The sequence below is a fragment of the Heloderma suspectum genome, chromosome 2, assembly GCF_057233095.1.
Source record: "Heloderma suspectum isolate Gila_16-S chromosome 2, 16-S_ref, whole genome shotgun sequence".
NCBI classification, from domain to species: domain Eukaryota; kingdom Metazoa; phylum Chordata; class Lepidosauria; order Squamata; family Helodermatidae; genus Heloderma; species Heloderma suspectum.
The window spans coordinates 178,707,447-178,729,810 of NC_139459.1; the positions used below are offsets into that span (position 1 = coordinate 178,707,447).

Sequence of the window (22,364 nt, forward strand, 5' to 3'; positions counted from 1 at the left end):
CCTCTCAGGCAAAGGAAATCTTTCCCAGTCCTCCTCCCTATCTGCAATATCACCCACAGGGATGCAAGATGGTGGTTGTGAGGGCGTTTGTGTTTTTGTGAGCTCCGCAGCCTCTTTTAAATATTTTTACTAACTTTTTGTTTTTATTATTTCCTGGAGCTGGTATTTTAATTGTTTTTTCTGAGCTGCTCTTTTTAGTAATTTGCTGTGTCAGAGAGTGGAGAAGCTTTGTTTTATTAATAACTAGAAAAGTTGCCAATCTTCCTCCCTGAAATGCTTTTAACTGGAGATGCTAGAGGTTGGACCTGGGATCCTCTCCATGCCAAGCATGAGCTCTGCCATAAGAAATAAGAAGAGCCCTGCTGGATTAGACCAAAGGCCTCTGTGAGTTTGTCTAATCCTCTTCTAAAGCTGTCAAAGCGGGTGGCCACCCCAAATCTTGCAGGAGGTAGTCATTGAGCTGTGGCCTTAGGATACTCAAAGGAAAGACAGCAACCAAAAAGCCTCTGGAAAAAATACACAATTCACCTTCAGCTCTGGCATAGGCCTTTTTTGCATTTTAAGGATCGAGGCCCTAAAAGCAAGGACAACTGTACATCCACCACTGGAGAGGAAGGGTGGGAATGAGAGGCAGTCATCTTAGAACACCGATCTCTTTCTATCTTGCCTCTCCCCAGGCTGTGGTGAACGTAATCTCTAAGGAGCGCCCGCCATTCCGGACACAGACAAACACACTGTACACCCCGCTGGTGGCCCTGAAGTATGCCGACACCTCGGGAGAACTGTCCGTCAGCACCTATTACAACCTGCTTTTCCGCTTCACTGGCCTTTTCCACTTCAGCATGAGTTTCCTCAAATGCATCACCTGCAACTGTTTTCGGCGCCGGGTCACCCCAGCCTGAGAAAAGAGCGGGCCTCTGTGGCAGCACAGTAGCGCCTCTCTGCCCTGCTCCGCTGTTTTGGGACAACCAGGCTGAACTAGATGTACATGAGATGCTTTGCTGCATCCATCTGCCCTTCTTTTAAAGCTACTGGGTTCCGGTGACTTTGCAGATAAGGAGCAAGGAGTAGGGAAGAGGGTGCGGGGAGGCAAAGACAATGAGTTGTTTGGGATGCAGAACAGCAGGAATAGCAGGCATGAATGCTAGGCAATATGGAAAAACCATATAGCAGCCTTACACTTCGATCGCAGCCTTACCCTTCGTGGTAAAGGCAGACTAGAATGTGCATGGGGAGAGAGTAATAATACAAATCTAGAGCGGAACGAAATGGACACTTACATCCTTGCTGTTTTCAGGCTCTATAGACAGACTGGTAGGAAGTGAAATTGATATTTTATGGACTGTAAAAGCTCTGTCAGGCATGATAGACAGCAAATGTCTTGAGATAATGTGAAGCAGGTACTCATGCATCTCAGCCATAGGAGAACCAAAAACAGAGTATAGTGGCACCTTAAAGGCTAACCAATTTATTCTGGCAGACTTTTTCATGGGTGCCCCAAGACCCTTTGTTCTTTTTGCTGCAACAGACTAGTACAGCTACCCTCTGGAAATTGTTACAGGAGATCCATATACTCCAGGTGGCCCCTGAGGGCTTGCGGATCTCACTGCAGGTGAGAAGCATGAGTCCTTCTTTGCAAATTTAACATATGAATTGGCAGTTGAAGGATCTGTCACGTGAACTCCTCTGTAAGCTGGTCAGAAAGATGTGAGGGGAGACAACTAGGCCTCTAGGCTGGTGGTTGGCTTGGCCCCTAGCAAGGTGGCCCTCAGCTTTGGACAAGCCGTTTGAACATGACTAGCTTAGATAGCCTGATTGTGAACTCATCCCAAGAGAGGTTGAGCTTCTGTGATGTCCTAGAATGTTCAGCAATATTCCAGCTTCTGAGAAAGAAGGTTAAATGATTAGTAGCGCAGCCACTAAATTTTGCCTCCAGTGAAGTTTAAGATACATTTGGGGGCAAAACTCTGCAAGAAGTCTGAGGGAAATTTTAAAAATCTTGATATGGTTGAAGTGAAGTCTCTAAATCTGTCTTTCCCAATCCAGCACCCTCCAGATGTGTTGGACTACAACTCCCATGATCCCTCCCATTTCCTTCCAGTCACCTTGCTCCTGGGTTCTCTGTACCCTCTCTCCCACCACCACCTCCTGTCTTAATGCCCTCATAGCAGTTGCACTGTTCTGCCCACATTTATTTCGAGATGCCTTTCCCAATCCAGCACCCTCCAGATGTGTTGGACTACAACTCCCATGATCCCTCCCATTTCCTTCCAGTCACCTTGCTCCTGGGTTCTCTGTACCCTCTCTCCCACCACCACCTCCTGTCTTAATGCCCTCATAGCAGTTGCACTGTTCTGCCCACATTTATTTCGAGATGCCTTTCCCAACCCGGCCACCTTTAGATGAGTTGGACTACAACTCCCATAAACATGGGAGCTCCAAATTTCCATCCCTCATGTGCAAAGGAGCAGGGAGTGCATGAGCCCAAATTTCACCATGGTACGTTCTCATAATGCTAAACCGTGGTTAAGCATGGCCTCTAAATGCAACCTCACTGCTGTAACCAGTGGATTCCCTGTAATGGCTTTGTCAGGAGCGCCCTAGTGACCTCTTTCAGTAGACTCCAGTAGCCAACTCAAGACACAGACAAAAGGATTCTTTTCAAGGCTTTAATCCTTTTACAACTTAATGACTCTTTCAGATGCTAATCACCAACGACTAAGCAAGGAACAGCGGAGTAGCTTATGCTCCGAGTAGGCAGGTGATCCCCGTTTGAAGGAGAATCACTTGAAGACCCTGAACTTATGGGCTAGGGAGAGATCCTCCCTCTTTCCCTTTGGTCCATGGGAGGCGGCCACTGCTTGTGCGCCGAACGGGCACTACGCCTCCTTTCCGCACCCTCCATCGCTCGTCGCTCCCTGCATCTGCGTCGAGCGTCTAGCAAGCCCCGTTCCCACACTTTCTCACTGCTAGGATCACTATCTATCTCAGGAATGCCGGCAGGAGGAATCTCTGCCAGCTGCTGTGCCTGTGAGGGATGAGCTGGCTCCTCTCCCACGGATTGCTGATCCTCCTCAGAATCAGAACTGCTCTGGGGTTCTATCAGCTCAGTTTCCATCCTGACTGGCTTCACCATTCTCTGTTACAGTCCTGTCCTTTAGTTGCACAGTACTAGTGAAGGCTAATGGGGAAGCAAAGACCATGTGATGCCTTTGTTTGAAGGTTTTGTCCAACGCCACAAACCTGCTCAGTGATCCCCCTGCTAGTTTCAGGACCCTAGCGGCTGCACCACCATACCACCCTTCTTAGCCAATGAATACGAATATGACTAGGAATTCATGTAGCATTTCAAACCCACAGGGAACTGCTTGCCATGATAATGTTAGCCTCCAGAAAGTAGGCGCCACACACCCCAGGTACTTCAAATTGCCACACTTCAGTCTCACCAAACAGTGAAGAGGTCCACCTTGTGACATATATATATATATATATATATATACACACACACACACACACACACACACGCACACGCACACACACACACGAAAAATCATGAATTATGTTTTTGACATGGGCCTGGGAGAGTCAGCTCACAAATGGTGCTGTTTTCATGGAGATAGGTGGTTTGTTGAGAAGGATGCTGGTGCCATTCCGAAAACGTGTCCATTCAGGTCAAATGGGCAGCTTGTCATTCTGAGCTTTTGTGCAGAGAACACAGGAGAGCAGTTTGAGTACTGTGAACGCTTATGCCTGCTTATTTGCAGAAAGGGCAGGGACCCGCTCAGACTAGTACCGCACATTTTAATCATGTTGTTTGATTAAAAAAGTGCCACCAGGTAATCACATTTTCTTTAGAGCAGCCTTCCCCAACCTGGGGTCCTCCAGTTGTTTTGGAGTACAACCCCCATCACCCCCCAGCCAGCCATGCTGGCTAGGGAATGCTGGGAGTTGTAGTCTGACACATCTGGAAGGTTCCAAGTTGGGAAAGGCTGCTTTCGAAAAAAAATTTTTTTAATATAACTACTTTCAAGAATCGCAGGTGAAAAATATCAGTACAGAAGAAGAGGCATTCCCCCACTCCCTTTCAGAGGTAGGAATGCCTCTTCTACCATGGTGCCTGCTGCATCACATGTAGTCATTATCTCAGAACTAGGTGAGCTCCAGTTTCTCAGTAAGCTTGGCAAGAAAGTTGAAGGCAGTCCCCTGCATGCTGGCCCCCTTGTGCGCACTCATATGTTAATGTGTACACACTTCTCCCATGGCAAGGAAGGGAGAGCAGCTGCCACCAATGTCACTGCTGAATCCCTCTCATGCTGGACCCACTGGGCTGCAGCTCGTCACCACTGCTACTGCTACAGAGTGAGCCCAGAGGAAGGGGGCTCTGGCAGCCAGAGTGTGGCTGTTCCTTCTCTTTCATCACTGGGGGAGCCACTGCTCTCTTCACCCCCATCCCTGGAAGGAAGAGCTCCTATGGACCCATGGGGAGCAGTGGTGAGAAGGAGGCATATTCACCACAGCCCCTGCCCCCTCTCCGTGCAGTGGCTGATTTTCTTGCTCCTCCGTCTTGTCACCACGAGTTGCCATGCCAAGGGGGAGAAGGTTTGGACGGCTGGTGCTGCTGCTCCTCCTCCTCTCCTAACTGAGGAAGTTGGGTGGCCTTCTGCACAGGTTGGAGCATAGGGTCAGAGCTAAACAAAAAGGCAACCCCATGGTAGGCCTCCAAGAAGGCCCCAAAGCAGACACATCAGTCTCATTCCTCCATGGGCAGCAGTGAAGAAATGTCGACTTTGAATATCAACTTTGCTGCATTTCATATTTTATTTCTGATTAAACTACAATCTGGGGCTATTGTGCAGTTTGGTGGGGGGCAGGGGTTTAGAAGAACACAGGGAGAAAAGTAGCCTAGATTTGAGTTTCACTTTCTCTCAAAATGCAGAAAAGGAACTTAAAAAAAAAAAATCAAATAATAAAAAGTGTGCATTGACAGAAGGTTATCTTTGTTCATGTCAGGCCCCCAAATCTGCCTGTCATCTGCTCCTGTCCATCACCCCACCCCACTCTGCACACATATACTTCAGCAATCACCAGCAACAAAGTGGAACCATATTGCCACAACCAGTTCAGCCTCCATATATTTTAAAAAGGGCTTCTCTTCCCACCCCAAGACACGTAAAATGTTTCCAGGCTTGGAGAAAACATTCGACCTGCTGCTGCAGCCTTCCATGGTACATTTGCTAATATTATAATCCTATTTGTTAAGGCTACTCCTTTTTAAAATAATGTGGTAGCCAGTGCCACAGAACTGGGAATGGTCAGCAGTGTGAAAAAGAAGCCATGTAACTTTAAGCTGTGAAAACCAGACTCACATGCTTGCAGTTCTACTTATGCCCAGGTTTAATTTGAACCAGGCCTCATCTCTGAGACCTATAAGAAAATGCCTCTGGGAGTGTATTTTCCACACTCCAGCTACCCCCACTAGAAATACAGCTACAATTTGGAGGCAGGGATTTCAAATGACACCTCTCAAGATAATTACCAATGTGGTAAACTGGTGTCCCCTGCCTATAAGCCTTCACAGCACAAGAAAGGATGGCTTGCATTGTCTTGTAGCCAACACTTGCATGGATAGCAGAAGCTAGAATTACCAGAATTGGGGAGTGCACAGCTAGAAAACAGTCAAGATAGTCTTACTCATAGCACGCATGATAAGCTGTATGCCTACACATTAAAGCATCATGGAGGTAATCAAACATCTGATGTAATATGCATGCATGCATGGTGAGTTACAAATACAAGCACATTGTGACAGCACATAGACTTCTATCTATTAAAGAAGACCATGGAAGAGACCAGTGCCATTTTGCCTGCAGCTGTTGAGATGGTGTGTGCATGTTTGTTCACACAGGTCAAGCTTACTGGTATGTTTCCCCACCCCACATTTTCTGTGGGAAAAGAAATTCTGCACATGCTCAGAGCCATTAACCCAACAACACAGAACTTGTGTATAAACCAAAGGCAGCCATCTTAGTAGCAGCTAGAAAGAGGTTTGATCAACCAGCGAATATCACAATTTTGATCCAGTGGGTGGGGGAAATCTGATTCTGAAATAATAAGCATGTACAGGAAAAAAAAATCAGGAGATAGTACTTTTCGGAGAAAGGAAATCAACTCCAGTATTACGGGGCGGGTGGGGGGGGATTACGTATAGCAAGGTGCACCTCTGACCTGATAACCAGGAACAAGGCAAAGCTTCCCTCACTCTCCCTGTTCCAAAGGCAAGCATCTTAGGAAATATCGCCACTGACCTCAGAACTACAGCTCCCAACGTACTTTGCGCCTCCAAGTGACAGAATTACGCTCCGGCAAAATAGAAGTTCCTCTTGGCTACAGCCAGTATGAGGTCACATACGGGCAAACAAAGGACTTGACACAAAGGCTGCTGGGAAACACGGTTTAGCGGTTTCCTGCAGTGAGAAAGAGGCAATTGCTCAACATACCTAAGGTATGTTTCTCAGTCTGTTGCTCGTAGCAAACCCATTCTTTGGATTGCAATTAGGAGGAAAAATCTGATCCCCCGTTTTGAAATGTGCCAGTTCCCCAAGCCGACTGAATCCGCTTCGTTCCTCTGTAACTACTGCATCTCATTTTTCTGCGATTACCAACACGTTCTAGAAACATATGATGAGAATGAAGGGAGCACAGGAAGAAACGCGAAACATTTCCACTGTCTATTGACAAAAGGCCATTAACCTTTACAGCAAAGGTATAATCGTAGATCTTACCTAGAAATCTTATTGAAAGACCAACATGAATTTCCCACGCAGCACGGTATGAAACACTGATACCATCGATGTCCCTGAACTACAAGAATGTTTCGAGTACGCAGAGTGGTAGGTGGCAGTACTGCAACCGCAACTCTCCCCACGACCTGAGTTCGATCCCAGCAGAAGCCGGATCTTGGGTGGCCGGCTCAGGTCGACTCAGCCTTCCAAGGTCGGTAAAATGAGTACCCAGCTTGCTGGGGGAAAGGTAGTCACGACTGGGGAAGGCAATGGCAAACCACCCCGCTGCAGTCTGCCGTGAAAACGCCAGCGAAAGCAGCGCCCCTCTAGGGGTCAGTAATGACCCGGTGCTTGCACAGGAGGAACCTTTCCTTTCCGAGTACGAGCCCGTATCTACTTGGGCTGAAGCCTCACTGAACAACCGCAATTATTTCAATAGCACTTGTTCCGGGTGTGTGTATAGGATTGCAGCCTTAAATCAAAGCCCAGCAATAGTTTTAAGACAAGAAAATTCAGCCTTTTTTTGAGTGAGTGGGTGGCCCTTAAAAGGGCCGTTGTATTTGTTCGCTGGACTATTTAGCCACCGAATCCGTACAGAGTACGGCCCTGGCGCTTCAAGGCGTACACCACGTCCATGGCGGTGACGGTCTTCCTCTTGGCGTGCTCGGTGTAGGTCACAGCATCTCGGATGACGTTCTCCAGAAACACCTTCAGCACCCCGCGAGTCTCCTCGTAGATCAGGCCAGAAATGCGCTTTACTCCTCCGCGACGAGCTAGGCGGCGAATAGCGGGCTTGGTGATGCCCTGGATGTTATCGCGCAGTACCTTACGGTGGCGCTTAGCGCCGCCTTTCCCAAGTCCCTTCCCGCCCTTGCCCCGACCAGACATGTCTACAGCAACACCTCCGACAAATTCAGGAAAACGTGTAGCCGAGGCGGGAAAGCAGCGGAAATATATTGTCTGATGACCGACCAGATGGAAAACTTAGCATTCAGAAGGCGGAGACAACTAGCCATTCCATCATAGGGCGCCGCTTCTCGGATTCCGCCAGTGAGCAACGCTAGCCTTTCGAAATGACCAATCAGAAATCAGAATTTTGAGCTAAAAATGTGGCGCCTTTACTTTGTTTGAGTCTGCGTACAAGAGAATGCTTTTTGGGTGTCCAACTGTTGTATTGCGAAATTGGGGGAGGGAATTTGCTGCTTTGATAAGGTTCATATTTGGGGGTGTAGGGTAACGGAGATCCAGTTCTAGGGGACCAAGACTGTAACAAAATTAAGTGTATGGAAAGGAAACTGCTACATAATTGTCTACCGGAACTCTTCGTGATTCTTTCCATTCAAGAAAGAGCAAGTTTTGCATTTCTGACAAGAGAAAACTAACAGCGCAATCCAATGCATATCTATTCTGAACTAAAGTCCGTTAAGCTTATTCCCAGGTAAATGTGCATATAGTTACAGCCTAAGAATGCCTTTGAAGAGAAAATTGGTCCTCTCTTTAACACCGTCAATTAAGTTTAGGAAAGACAGCGAGCTCAGTTCCGAGATCCGTGCATGTCATGTTTAAGTGATAAGAATTATGTGTAGCAGACAAAATAGTTTAACAGCCTATTGAGTTATAGAAGTTACTTATCAGTGGGGCTGCTGTAGTTGTGGACTAAATAAATAAGGTTTCTGATTGTTTTTTGGCAGTACCAGTACCTGTCTTTTGGTTAGGCCAATATTTGTTCTCTGAAATGAAAGTGTTACTATAACATGAACTCTTTAGGTTGCAACTGTGTCTGTTTTAGTCAGGCTGAGATTCACAGCATGGTTAAATGGGTTGAAAACTGCCTCTTGATTACCATGGGCTTAAACCCAAAAGGACTTCAGAGCATAAATGACATGGAGAGAGGGGAAATGGTGAGTGCGCATTCTTGAACCCAAATATCTATTTATGACCCTCTGTATATGTTCGAATGTCTGATCCCTGCACGGGGGCAGCATATGCACATACACAAGACAGATTGTGGAGTGCTAAGTGTATTACATAGAATATGCGTTTTGGAAAAAAAGACTATTCACATCCATGCTCAAGCCTGAAGCTTGCAAGGTGGCATTGGCAAGACAGTACCGCAGACAATCCTACCTTACAGGGTTGTTTTAATGAAGTGGGATAACCACACACATACTTCCTTGAAAGCCTTAGAAAAGCAGGATACAAATGCGATCAATACCACCACCACCCCCAAAAAATCAGGTACACTTTTGCTTAAGATGCCACCATGGAGGGGATAGTGTCACAGTGAAGACTACCTGGTCTTAACAGAGGTTCTAACACCAGAATTTGTGAGTTTAGCCCCATCCCTGTTTTTAAAGTCAACTCTGGTTTTGAGCCATGTTTGAACAATAAATAGCAAAAGCAACACACTACATTTCCATCCATCTGATGCAGCTTCTAAATCACACAAATGTTTTAGACGAGCAAACCACTGAGAGAAGTCTTTGGGACTTGCAAACTTTCCCTTTATCATTACCTATTTATATAGATAGATATACACACACATATGTATATAGAGACGTGTGTGTGTATATATATATATATCAGTACTTTTTCCAAATGGCCCCCTCATAAGGATAGGAGATTGTTGTTATTCAGTGTTGGAGGGGAAGATGTGTCTGTCTTAACTAAGCAAAATATCCCACCCTTACCACCAGATGGAATTGATAAGTGGCTTATAGCTGAAAACAGAATTTGCTTATGATTAAGGGATAATAGGTTTGCCATAAGTTGCCCATGGATCTCCATGAGTAAGCAGTCAAGAAATTTAGTAATTGGGGGATTGCCTAACCCACAGGTCTGGCTTCAGTGTAGTCAGAACTATTACCCTATCTATTGTTACCTACCTCTAGATTCACCATCATCTCAGCTACTTCAGAAGCATTCGAAAGATTTGAGTACACAGAGATTAAAGTTGTGACATCTGTACAGGAAACGTTTGTCCTATGCTGCTTTACCAGTTATTTTGATTTGCTCAGCTAGTGTACATTTTTCCACTAAGGCACAGTATTTAAATTGCTTTCATATAGCATTATACCATGTAGTAAGGAGCATTAAGTATTTAAGGCAGTTATGCTTGCTTACCAAGCACAAGCGAACTACCTCACTGTTAGGGAGCACAACCAGCCACCTGGACTGGAGGTCTGTTGTGGACTGTAAATGCAACTTTAAATAATTAGTCTAGACTGTAAAGAGTAAACATAGAACTCTGTTGCAAGTACAATTGGTGTAGCAAAGTTCATGACCTAAGTTACAGAAAAAGTGACTAAAACTCTTTCATGAGAAAGTGGGTGGCTCTTAAAAGAGCCTTTGGGTTCTTGATGAAACGTGATCCGTTTACTTGGAGCTGGTGTATTTGGTAACAGCCTTAGTGCCTTCAGAGACAGCGTGTTTAGCCAGCTCCCCAGGCAGCAAGAGGCGCACGGCGGTCTGGATCTCCCGGGAAGTGATGGTGGAGCGCTTGTTGTAGTGAGCCAAGCGCGACGCTTCCCCAGCGATGCGCTCAAAGATATCATTCACAAAGGAGTTCATGATACCCATCGCTTTTGAAGAAATGCCAGTATCGGGGTGAACCTGCTTCAGTACCTTGTACACGTAGATGGAGTAACTCTCCTTCCTGCTCTTGCGGCGCTTCTTATCGCCTTTCTTCTGAGTCTTGGTCACTGCTTTCTTCGACCCTTTCTTGGGAGCGGGAGCTGACTTCGCCGGCTCGGGCATTCTCGAAAATCAGATCTTTCGCTGCACAAAAGAAAACTAAAACCACAACCTTCTCTCGACGCCGAAATTAGCTACTCACTGCACGGCACGAAAAGAACTACTAATGCTAGCCTCAGCCTTTCCTCTATTTAAAGGCCCTGTATGCAAATGAAGGTAGCTAGACAGTAGGGTTCTTATTGGTTGAGAGGCCTCCTGATATCATCTCCGTTGCGCGCGCACATGCAAATCATAGGACTGTGATAGTACCTGTTCCTATTGGAGAGAAACCATTTCTGCTCCTCCGGTTGGACAGAGTCAGAAATATGGTTGGTCATTGGTTGTGAGCGCATGACGTCCGATCAACCAATCAGAAATGGCATTTCCAGACGCGAGAAAAGCATAAAAGACCCCCGCATCGGCTCTTAGTAATCAGTGCTGACTTGTTTTTCGCGTTGTGGGTGGTTTCTCGCTGTTAGTGGCGGCGCGATGTCTGGTCGTGGCAAGCAAGGCGGCAAGGCCAGGGCTAAGGCGAAGTCTCGCTCGTCCCGAGCTGGGCTGCAGTTCCCCGTCGGCCGTGTGCACCGGCTCCTGCGCAAAGGCAACTACGCCGAGCGAGTGGGGGCTGGCGCGCCCGTCTACCTGGCGGCCGTGCTGGAGTACCTGACGGCCGAGATCCTGGAGCTGGCCGGCAACGCCGCGCGGGACAACAAGAAAACCAGGATCATTCCTCGCCACTTGCAGCTGGCCATCCGCAACGACGAGGAGCTCAACAAACTGCTGGGCAAAGTGACGATCGCCCAGGGCGGTGTGCTGCCCAATATCCAAGCCGTTCTTCTGCCCAAGAAGACGGAAAGCCACAAAGCCAAAGGAAAATAAAAGTTTCGGTCCAAAAGAAAACGCTCCTTCCTGAACTTTGAAACCAAAGGCTCTTTTCAGAGCCACCCACAACTCCACGTAAAGAGCTGAATCAAAATGTAAAGCGTTACTGTTAAGTCGTGCCAATGGTAAAACCAAAACACATCTTAAAGAGTCACGAAAATTCCCCCCCCCCCCAATCCATGAGCCAAAGGAGGAAGTTGGCTAGGTAACTGGCTGAACAATGTGTCGTTTATGTTGAAATAAAAGTATTGATTGTATCCAGTGCAGTTGCCCCATGATGAAGGGACTCTTGGCTAAGGCGGTGTGTTGACCAATGCATGCCCTTTTTAAAACAAGGAGAAAGTGCTTACGGGTGTCCCCACACTTATTTCAGAAGAAATTCTGGAGAGTGGTATGTAATTGGCAGAATATCCGAAAATCCTATTTGATTCCCTTAATGCAGTCTGAGGAAGATTCCTGTGTTACAGGCAAGCTTGTATACTTGGTCCCTTAACAAGTCTTTACCGACGCTGTAAATAAAAAATGTCAGCAGATGGGGGTGGGGGAGTAGGATACTTAACCACTCATTGTGTGGCGCGGGATTTTCAAACCGCCTTCCTCCCTAACAACTTTTCCTCATTACCATCAAGCTAAAACAAGCCAGTCCTCTCTTCAGCTCCATAGTATCTCACAAGCGACTTTAAACTTAATTCACTTTGCAAGCGCAGCTGCCGGGACAATCGGGTAGACAACATAATCATCTCTCGGAGTCCTGTCCTGATGAAAGGTTTCTGCAGGAACTGCTACTTAGTAATTAGACACTTAAGGCGTCACTCTTATGTTCCCTTAACCTGGGAGCACGTTCTATTGATTTCAGTGGCACTTCTGTTTAAAGGCACGCATAGGAGATCGTGCGGGGGGGGGGGGGGATTGCTTTTGAGCTTCCATATTCTTCACACGTACACACAGAGAATCTAGATATATATCGTAAGCCAGCTTGAAGGTTCGGTAATAAGGCGGGAGTTGAATATCGATATAAATCAAATCGATGCTTTTAAAGGATGACGTGACGCTTTGTTGAGTCTTAATTACATTTGTATGTAGCGATGCATTTTCTAAACACTTCTGTCTCCTGGCCAAAACCAGGAAGGAATCTTTCGAATGTTTTCCCGTCTTTCCTAACCATTGCTCACACGGAGTCGGAGGATGATTTATATGGGGGCTCTCCCGTTTTATCCTCACAACAACCCTGTGAGGTAGGCTGAGTTGAGAGTGAGTTTGAATTTCCCATCATTGACTAAAGCGGGACTTCAGAGTCAATGGACTCTAAGTAAATCATGATGTAGATCTGGGAACTTGAAAACTCAAGGGGTGCGAGAAAGACCGAAAACCTTGTGTTCCAATCCCTTCCAAGCCCGGGAAATTCAAACTCTGAAACCAATCCGTTAGTATTGTCGGCCAATCAGGAGAGGAGGATTTGCCTATAAATACTCTGCCCCAAGAAACACCTTCCACAATTAGGTATATACTTGGAGGGAGTTGTTGTTCTGGAGCGCGTGGTAGAGCAATGGCTCGTACCAAGCAGACAGCTCGGAAATCCACGGGGGGGAAAGCTCCTCGTAAGCAGCTAGCTACTAAGGCTGCTCGGAAAAGCGCCCCCGCCACGGGTGGGGTGAAGAAACCACATCGCTATCGCCCTGGTACCGTAGCCCTGCGAGAAATTCGCCGCTATCAGAAGTCTACAGAGTTGCTTATCCGTAAGCTTCCTTTCCAGCGTCTGGTAAGAGAAATCGCTCAAGATTTTAAGACTGACCTCCGCTTCCAGAGCTCTGCTGTCATGGCCCTGCAGGAAGCGAGCGAGGCTTACTTGGTAGGTCTCTTCGAAGACACCAATCTGTGTGCTATCCACGCCAAGAGAGTTACTATTATGCCCAAAGATATCCAGCTGGCGCGCCGTATCCGCGGAGAGAGGGCTTGAGCTTCCGCCAGTGCAGTAAAACAACAAAGTAACCCAAAGGCTCTTTTAAGGGCCATCCACATAACTCGTAAAAAAGAGCTGCTGTTGCTTTGTGTCCAGGGTATTTTCAAAACTTACTCTCTGAACTACCTGTGGGGAACGTGGTCTAGGGTGAAAAAGCCACTAGGTACAAGGGAAGGGTCGCATTTGCTGCTAAGCTTGCACTAATATGGGGTGTGCATGAGAGTGTTTTTTAAAGTGAATTTCACATAGTTTGCTATACACTGCATCTACAAACTCAGAGTATGTACTTGTAAGGCCCCGCTAGATCTTTAGTCTGCTGAAGAATGTTACATGGGTGGTTCAGAGACAGGTCTAGAATTCTTCACAAGAATCTGCAATCTGGTATTAAGTGACCTTTTGGGAATTAAGGAGTGCACCCCTTAAGTTCTGTCCTTCCTGACAAATGGATAGTTGTGAGCTAAAAGTTCTATAGTCCTTTCTGTGTGTGTGTGTCTGTATAAAATGTGTTTCACGATAAACTAAAAGGGCCCTAATTAGGCAGTATATATTTAAAATATATAGTATGTGTTTATAAAAGCTGTAGATGGCAGGCACCATTTAACAGAGCCATGATTTCTTCTCAGAGAAGAATGCCTGTTAAGATGATGCCTGGTATGGCACATATATGCATCCTCTTAAAAAGTGGGGGGGATATGTGCTTTAGAAATATTTTTACCCATAGGAAAATTGATGCAAACTTAAAGACTACCTAACAAAACTCTTGTCATTAATTACAACTTCTTCAGCTGGGTTACAGCCTGTGTTGGTGTATATAAATAACCCGCCTTCCATCATGGAACTCGGGGGGGGGGGGGCTACATAGTCCATGGGGTTTGTCCGCTCAGGCACTGACCAAACCCAAACCTACTTAGTTTCACAAAGTGTCTGGTATGTACCTTCTGACCATGAACTGATTAGGCGAACCCACACTGACATGTGAAGGTAGTTTAACATCTGTCAGTTGTGTCTGGCTCTTCCTCTTCTAGATGTGTTGGACTGCAACTCCCACCATCCCCAGTGAGCATGGCCAATGACCGTTCTGGCTGGCAATAATAGGAGTTGTAGTTCAATATATCTGGAAGGCACAACATTGGAGAAGGCTGTGTGTGTGAGAGAGAAATGGTATAAGCAAACAGCATTAAGATTCCCTGCAAGCTTGTGATGGCTCATACATTTCTATACACATTGTTTCCAGGCAGAATCTTCAGTTGCAATCCTATACTTGCTTTCCTCGCACTGAGGCCCATTGAACTTAATGGGACTTACTTCTGACTAGACATGGCAGATGTTTTCTTTCGTGTTGCTTTCTACAGTTTCCTTAATTTGAATATTTGGGCAGCATTCCTGGGACACTTCTTGGCTCCAGCAGCTGCAACCATTTTAGGTTTCTTGGGAATACTAACATACTCCTGGGCAGATGGCCCCTTAATATTTGATTAAGCCTCTGCTTCGTCATCAAGCCTTTGCTTCATCAGACCAAGAGTCCATCTATTCTCACCCAACACTTGCTCCCCCATGGTGGTCAATAAGCTATCACTGGGCAGCTCACAAGCAGAGCAGGCTGGAGATGGCCACCTCCAGCAGCCTGGCTCTGGCATCTGGTAACCTGAGATACAGTGCTTCTGGATATGGAGGATGCATTTAGAAGAAGTCATGGCTTTAAAAAGGTCATGGTAAGCAATCCCCAATGTATTGGTCTAATCCTTTTTAAAAGACGGCTCGCTTTTAGGTGCTGCTTTTTCTTCCCTGATAAAGTAGTCAAAGATTCTAATGTCTTTGGTCTGCTGCAGTAAAATCCCTTTGCTCACTCAGCCATTGGTTGATAAAGGGCTGCTCTTTTCCACCTCATTAGCAGTCCGCAACTGCCACAGCTGCCTTGGGGATAGAGGACACCAATGCAGTTCTTAAAGGCAACTTGCACTGCTTTAGTCTGTGGTGTGGGCTCTTGCCAAAGCAACTTTGGGCCTTCTGGGTACAGCTGTCGCAACAGGAGGATGAGAGGCTACTTCAGACATTTTATTTATATATGAGGGTGAAAGTCAAAACGTTTAGCAATTACCCCCATTGTGAGGGGCCCAGTAAGTTTCAGCATAGGCCATGGAGTTGCTTGGTTGGTAAACACCTTCCCCGACCTGCCCGTTGACTATTCTGCTGGGGTTGATGGGAGATGAAGCTTGGAGGGCACCATGGTGGGGAAAGATGGGCTGGAAGAAGGAGATGCTCTCTGACCAGCAGAAGTCCTCTCCAAAGAATTGAAATGGCTTCTTCCCCCCTACAAGGATGTTGCATTTCATGTATTTGAAGAAGCTGAAAACAAATTAAAAACATCCCTTGGAGACATCCTTTTTCAACCTGAAAGCCATGTGGGACCAAATAATTGCAGATGAGGGCATTATTGTTTTGAAATGAAAATGAACTGCTAGAACCTGGCAGATACTAGTTTCTGGTAGCTTTTGCTGTTATCCTTCATCTCAAAACATACTTTTGTATATACACACTGAGAGATGAATTTCATAGACTGTAATTGCCCCTATTTCCTTATATCTGTCTGTAGAAAATTACTGCCCCAGTTTTACCTTTGGGGGGGAGTTTTTTTTAATGTTTTGTTGGGTTTGATCAGTGGGTTACATCTCAGGACCTCCCACTCCCTTGGTGCAGTGCAAGATTCGCTAGTTGCAATTGGGCTAAGAAAGAATTCCCTCCCCTCCAAATCTGCATTTGGCCTTGGGATCGGTTTCGCTTACTCTGTTACTGACAGGAGGTGTGTTAGGGCAATTTGTCTTGTGCACTCAATTGGTTCCTAAGAGGTGAGTCAGTGTGAGCAGAGAATAGAAGGAGAAATATTGGTCCATGTCCCACCTGAGCCATCAAGCTGGGTGAAGGGGGTGCTTCAGTCTTCCAGGGGTAAAAGGACTGGAAGCATCCTTGAGGCCTGACTCATATGACCAGAGTATGCTAATGAGGGTGGTGGCAGCTCGGACATGACTCCCCCAACACATTAAAAGGTGTGTGGTGAGGATAACATGGGGGCAGTGAATTAACTGCTGCCTGGTCAGAGTCAGGATCCAGTTGACTCAATACATTATTATTCCTTAGCAGGATAGCTCGCAGTTTTCAACTAGCTAGGAAAAGCTGCTGCTTGTTGCAGATTCCACTGAATATTAAATAAAGAGGCCCTACTATACATGACAGCTTCTGTCTCATCCCTTCATTCACCACTGTGTCCACAATAATACATGTGAAGTGCTCTCAAAACAAAACCCCTAAACGCCAGTGTAAGTCTACCAATCAAATTATGGCTGAGAGCAGTTTGGGACATTGAATGTCTCTATGCCAGCTGAAAACATCCCTCCCCCCCCTCCCCTAAGAAAAATGACAGGCAGAGGAAGAGTGAGAATGATTTTATTTATTTATTTTAAGTATTTTAAAGCTGGTTTTTAAGGCTACAGCCTCCTGAAGCAACAGACAAAAGAAATGAAAAAGGTACAAAATGCATCTGAACTGAAGTCACTTATGAAGCTGTTCTGTCAACATGTGGACTCAATCAAAGGCAGGTCTTAAAGGCCTGTCTAAAAGCCAGACTTGAAGGAGCAAGTTTTAAGTCAGTTGGAAGGGAGTTCCAAAAATCTGGGGCCACCACTTGCAAGTCCCTTTCTCTAGTATGCTTACTGATCTTCATGCTGGGCACTTGAGAAGGACCCCAAGGTAGATCTTAGCATACAGGTGGGATTGTATGGTTGAAGGCTGTCCTTTAGACCAGGGTGGGTAGAAGGTACATCTCCAGATGTTTTGGTCTTCAACTCTCAGAAGCCCCTGCCAGTATGGCCAATAGTCAGGAATGCTGGGAGATGCTGTCTAAAACATCTAGAGATCTATTTTCTGCCCACCCCTACTTTAGATATCTTGGTCCCAAGCCATTCAGGCCTCTTAAGACCAGCACTTTGAATTGGGCCTGGAAATATTGCCCTTTCAAAAACACTTTTATTATGTTGCCCTAAATGCTTTAGCTATAAGGTGACTTATACATCAAATACGTAACCATTAATAATAAAATATACTGGTAGTCAGTATATGGTAGCAAGATTGGAGTTGTTGTGTTCAGATTTGGGGGGCCCTACCAGCATCTGGGTAGCCACATTTTGCACCAGATGAAGCTTCCCAACCATATTCAGAGGCAGCCTGACATAAAGTGCAATGCAGTAGTCATGTCCTGATGAACTGTGTCCAGGTCTGCTCCCTGCCATTACCCAACAAACATAGCTACAAAATGCTCTGGTCTGGGGCTGGCAACCCTCTGGCACTACATGGCACAGTACAGGCAGGTGTCCTTTATCTCCATACTGCCTCAGTCTAAACAGCATGGTAAGGTTCCTGTTGCTGGCTGGAGCACTCCTCTCATTATGAGAGGGGATACACTGCAACATTTTGTTGCAAGTCCTCTTTCTTAACAGTAGTATTAATATGACAGTGTCTAAATGGACACCATCCACATCAAGTACTCAGTGCTATGACACAGTAACAAATGAAAAGACATTATTGCAGCACCTTAAAAGAATAATTGTTTAGAAGGTTTTGTGGACTAGAGTCCATTTCAGCAGATGAATGAAGTCCTATTCTCAGTACATACTCTGAGAATATTCTTTATTACAAGGGTGCATATATATATATATATATATATATATATATATATACACACACAGAGAGAGAGAGAGAGAGAATATATTTATAATACTTGTATACCACTTATTATAATGAAATCTCTAAAACTAAAAAGTGGGGTCAAATGAAAATGTGCTTAGGATTCCAACCTTAATACCTTCACATTTATTAAGGCAGCCTTCCCCAACCTGGTGACCCCTGGATCTGTTGGATTACATCTACCATGACCCCTATTCAACATAGCTGGCTGGGGGATGATGGGAGTTACTGATAATCCAACACATCTGGAGAGCACCAGGTTGGGGAAGCTGTACTAAAGGATAGCCCTAACTGAACTCATGTGCATTCATGTTTAGGGTCCACGCTGCGCAGAACTGCCATATTCAATTGTCCTGGGGTCGGCCTCTGTTTGTTTTGAAATGCAGAACCAGCTGGCCCAGTGATCCTTGTCTCCTATCATGTCCTATGGGTCAGGATACCTTGCCTCCTGCAAAGCAACCTTGCAGATGAACTAGAAGGATTCTATTATGCATTTATTTGTTACATTATTATCCCACACTTCCTCCAAGGGGCTCACATTCCCCAAGCCCATTTTATCTTCACAATCTGCTCTGCAAGGGACATGAGGCTAAGACTTCATAGCCCCAAGCTCACCCAGTGAGTATTATGGCCAAGTAGGAAATTTAACCCAGATTGATCTCACTTCCTTCAGTCAAGGCCAATCAACTAAAAAGAGAGAAGACACAATCCAGGCAAAGCTAAGCACTTAAAAAATCCCATTAAGATCAGTAGTGAAGACTTAAACTAATCCGTGCTGATGACCATGGATCTTAAAAGAACTTGATTTGGGCTGGAGTTTGAATAAAACTTTTGAGTGCCCGTAAAAACACCAAAGATACATCTAGGCTGGGATTCCACCCATAGCTTCCCATTCCTGCCTTCTGCTACTTAGAAGAAGGAAGGGCAGAAGACTTGACCCTATAGGAAGGAGGCCCAGAGGTACAATGCAAAGTATCCCAGCAGCCATGTAAGGAGATGGGTGAGGAGCATCACTAGAAGCAAATGAGGACAGGGCAACTCCACCTCTCAGTGGTCCAGAAAAAATTTTAGCTGGCATACTGCTCATCCCCTGCATGTCAAGCATGCACCTGCACATCTTCTACCCAGCCACCTTTAAAGTACAGGAGCCTTACCCTCCATTGCCTCTGTGTACCCCAATTGTCTACCAACCAAGTTTGGAATAGAAAAACATTTTCCCTTTCAATTGTATATGTGTATACAAGCATTTGTATATTTTTAACAAGTGTGTACGTGGTCAGTCAATATTTTGAAGAGCTGTTTGTCTAATACAAAGTATCATCTTGCTTGATGAATTAATTATACTGTGTGTTTTCTTTCTGCTCATTCCCACTGGACCATTCCAGTACGTGGCACTTAAACGTGATAAAAATTTTATTTGTCACACAATTACAGTACAGATTGAAGAAGGTTATAAACTCTTAGCAAGGTACAGCCCCCATCTTCAGTAGATTGCCACTATTGTGGGTCCTTGTCTCTCCCCTGCCCCAGTCCATACAATTGCTTACATTCACAGCTGCATTTTTAAAAACTGATCCTGGCTGCTTTGCCAGAGTGGGAGAAGAGAAGCTCACAATAGAAAAAAATAATAATCCTCTTGTGTTAAACTTACTTCTCCATTTAAAGTCAGCATCTCCTCTTTTCCTTAGTGCAAGATTAATTTTTATCTTTGTGCAAAAGAAATTTCCAAAGGCCCTTTGCTGCTGGTTACAGGGGTGTGTTAAACATTCTGCCTTGAGTGCTTATTCCAATACATGACTCAAAGCTTAGGTGTGACTGCTGGATATTGACATAAACGATCATCATGCAACAATGTTGCTACTACATTGTAATTTGTACATTGTTAACAAAAGAACAAGGATAACAAACCAGATCCTCCAAATAGGGTAGTGGCCGAAAAGTAGTGTGGGACAGAGTGGTTCAGTACTAACCTGATTTAATTTCTGCCATTATAAAAGACACAGGAGTCCAGGTGGCAGTTACCCTAATTGGATTAATAAGTGGGGGCTTATAGTGTTTTCTTCCATGCACATGGCTTTATTGTTGGTTTACACAAGTTCCCTACTTGATTGCTTCTATCAAGGGAAATACTTCCACTCCAGGAGGTTCTCTCCCCACCCCCCACAGCTAGGTTTTGGACGCAAAAGTTTGGAAAATTAGAAGCCTAGCAACTTTTATTTCCATTGCTTTCAGTCGTAATGCTAGGAGTTGGCAGGCAACAGGTAAGGTCTATTTTAGGTAAACTCAGCATAAAGCATGACATAGGGTAAAATCCAATATAAATCTTACTTAGAGTAGACTTATGGAAATGACTGGGACTTTGGTTAGTCATGACTAGATTAAGTCATTCATTTCAATGGGTCTACTCTTAAGTAGGACTTCATGTTAGATTTTACCCAGACCTTGCCTCAGCGCACTTAAAATTTTATCAAAAGGAACAGAGGCAATAAACAACTGTTAATCTAAGTGTAGCATATCTCCTTTACGGAGGCATTTTAACTATAGCCAATTATCAAATTTCGTGTTATAAAGGTCCCATAACCGTTAATGTGGCTCTATGCACTCAGAAAATTGCTCATGTACGAAAAAATAGTCATAATTACATAGGCAACGTATCTCAGCAGATCACAGTAGAATAACTACAGCCCTGTGCCCGTGTTACGATCTCTACTCTAACAAAGAAAATATAAGCGACAAATGGAGAACAGACATTCTCAGTAAGGCAGCAGCAATCAAGAGATTGCCAGCTCTTTCCTGAAAGCTGTGGGTGGCTCTGAAAAGAGCCTTTGGTTCAGTGTGACGAGCGAACTGCCCAGCCTGGAAACAGCAGCCTCACTTGCCTTTGGCTTTGTGGCTTTCCGTCTTCTTGGGCAGAAGAACGGCTTGGATATTGGGCAGCACACCGCCCTGGGCGATCGTCACTTTGCCCAGCAGTTTGTTGAGCTCCTCGTCGTTGCGGATGGCCAGCTGCAAGTGGCGAGGAATGATCCTGGTTTTCTTGTTGTCCCGCGCGGCGTTGCCGGCCAGCTCCAGGATCTCGGCCGTCAGGTACTCCAGCACGGCCGCCAGGTAGACGGGCGCGCCAGCCCCCACTCGCTCGGCGTAGTTGCCTTTGCGCAGGAGCCGGTGCACACGGCCGACGGGGAACTGCAGCCCAGCTCGGGACGAGCGAGACTTCGCCTTAGCCCTGGCCTTGCCGCCTTGCTTGCCACGACCAGACATCGCGCCGCCACTTAGCCGAACCGAACCTGCAAGAAAAGCAAAAAAAACGCAACTACTACGCACGAAGCGAACGCGAGCATTTTATACCTTCCTAAACGCTCCAAAGTGACACTTCTGATTGGCTGATTGTGGCATCAGGAGCATACAGCCAATGGGAAAAATGGATTGCTCAGCCTGACCAACCAGAGGCGGAGACGCTCCTTTCATCCAATAGGAACTGGGATATCACAGGCCCCTAATTTGCATGTGCGCGCGCATCGGGGATGATCGCCAAAGGCCCTTCGGCGAACAGGAAAGTTGGGGCCTAGGAAGCTTTACTTGCCCAAGTTGCTGGAGTGGGTGAACTGGGTTCTGACCCAAGGGGGTGGGCGACTTTCTATTGTGTGTGTGATATGCGAGATGGGAGCGTTCGTTCGCTCGTTCATTATATTCCTAAACTGCCCCATAGCGAAAGCTCTCTGGGTGGTTCACAAAGTTTAAAAACCACTAAACGTACATCATACACAGCGCAAAACGATTAATATAAAAACGTATAAACAGACACCACATACACAGACAACGTGTATCTTAAAAACAAGGTTTAAGCCATCAACCAAAGACAATCGAGGACCTGATTAAAAACTCATCTTCCGCCCGCCAAGATACTGAGGACAAGGGGTTTGGGCTCGCCGCTCCTGTGCTCTCATTGGCTGTGCAACCTCAAAGGTGGTGTCTGATTGGCTGAGGCCTCGCTGCCACTCTCGCTGCGGGTGGGGGTTATTTCAATCGAAATGGTGCGCGGTTGCCGCTTTGGCTCCTGCAGCGCCGGTGGCTTGTCAATTCCGCCGCCTTTCCGCCATTGTTTGCGGGCCATCCGGCAGAGGCTGGTGGCTCCGATGTCTGTGAGGCGGCGAATCCGCTCTGGGTGTCACTCAGAACGCTGAAGGAGCTATCCAAGGTGCTGAGCCCCACCCTCAAAGTAGGTTCAGCACCTTGGATAGCTCCTTTAGCCATCTGACTGAAACCCAGAG

The 22,364-nt window shown here is 46.0% G+C and overlaps 6 protein-coding genes across 8 annotated transcripts in view; 3 read left to right on the top strand and 3 right to left on the bottom strand.

Annotated features, from left to right (window-relative positions):
• RDH8 (retinol dehydrogenase 8) overlaps positions 1-2,042 on the top strand; it is a 27,402-nt gene extending 25,360 nt beyond the window's left edge. For both annotated transcript variants that reach the window (XM_084836461.1, XM_084836460.1), the window contains one exon: positions 678-2,042. In XM_084836461.1, coding sequence (XP_084692587.1) covers positions 678-902 — 225 coding nt within the window. In that variant the 3' untranslated portion in view covers positions 903-2,042. The remainder of the gene's footprint in view (positions 1-677) is intronic.
• Positions 1-7,714, bottom strand: part of LOC146353454 (histone H4) — an 18,475-nt gene extending 10,761 nt beyond the window's left edge. For both annotated transcript variants that reach the window (XM_084836467.1, XM_084836468.1), the window contains exon 1: positions 6,226-7,714. In XM_084836467.1, the coding sequence (XP_084692593.1) occupies positions 7,359-7,670 (312 nt within the window). In that variant the 5' untranslated portion in view covers positions 7,671-7,714 and the 3' untranslated portion in view covers positions 6,226-7,358. The remainder of the gene's footprint in view (positions 1-6,225) is intronic.
• Positions 7,715-10,009: 2,295 nt separating this feature from the next.
• Positions 10,010-10,647, bottom strand: LOC146353455 (histone H2B 5). The gene has a single exon (XM_084836466.1). It carries the CDS (start codon positions 10,536-10,538, stop codon positions 10,158-10,160), a length of 381 nt encoding a protein of 126 aa, XP_084692592.1. The 5' UTR covers positions 10,539-10,647; the 3' UTR covers positions 10,010-10,157.
• A 303-nt stretch (positions 10,648-10,950) lies between these two features.
• LOC146353456 (histone H2A type 2-C) lies at positions 10,951-11,702 on the top strand. The gene has a single exon (XM_084836464.1). It carries the CDS (start codon positions 11,004-11,006, stop codon positions 11,391-11,393), a length of 390 nt encoding a protein of 129 aa, XP_084692590.1. The 5' UTR covers positions 10,951-11,003; the 3' UTR covers positions 11,394-11,702.
• Positions 11,703-12,858: 1,156 nt separating this feature from the next.
• LOC146353457 (histone H3) lies at positions 12,859-17,357 on the top strand. Its single transcript, XM_084836462.1, has one exon. It carries the CDS (start codon positions 12,943-12,945, stop codon positions 13,351-13,353), a length of 411 nt encoding a protein of 136 aa, XP_084692588.1. The 5' UTR covers positions 12,859-12,942; the 3' UTR covers positions 13,354-17,357.
• A 2,131-nt stretch (positions 17,358-19,488) lies between these two features.
• Positions 19,489-21,426, bottom strand: LOC146353458 (histone H2A type 2-C). Its single transcript, XM_084836463.1, has one exon. The coding sequence runs from the start codon at positions 21,352-21,354 to the stop codon at positions 20,965-20,967; it is 390 nt and encodes a 129-aa protein (XP_084692589.1). The 5' UTR covers positions 21,355-21,426; the 3' UTR covers positions 19,489-20,964.
• Positions 21,427-22,364: the final 938 nt, after the last annotated feature.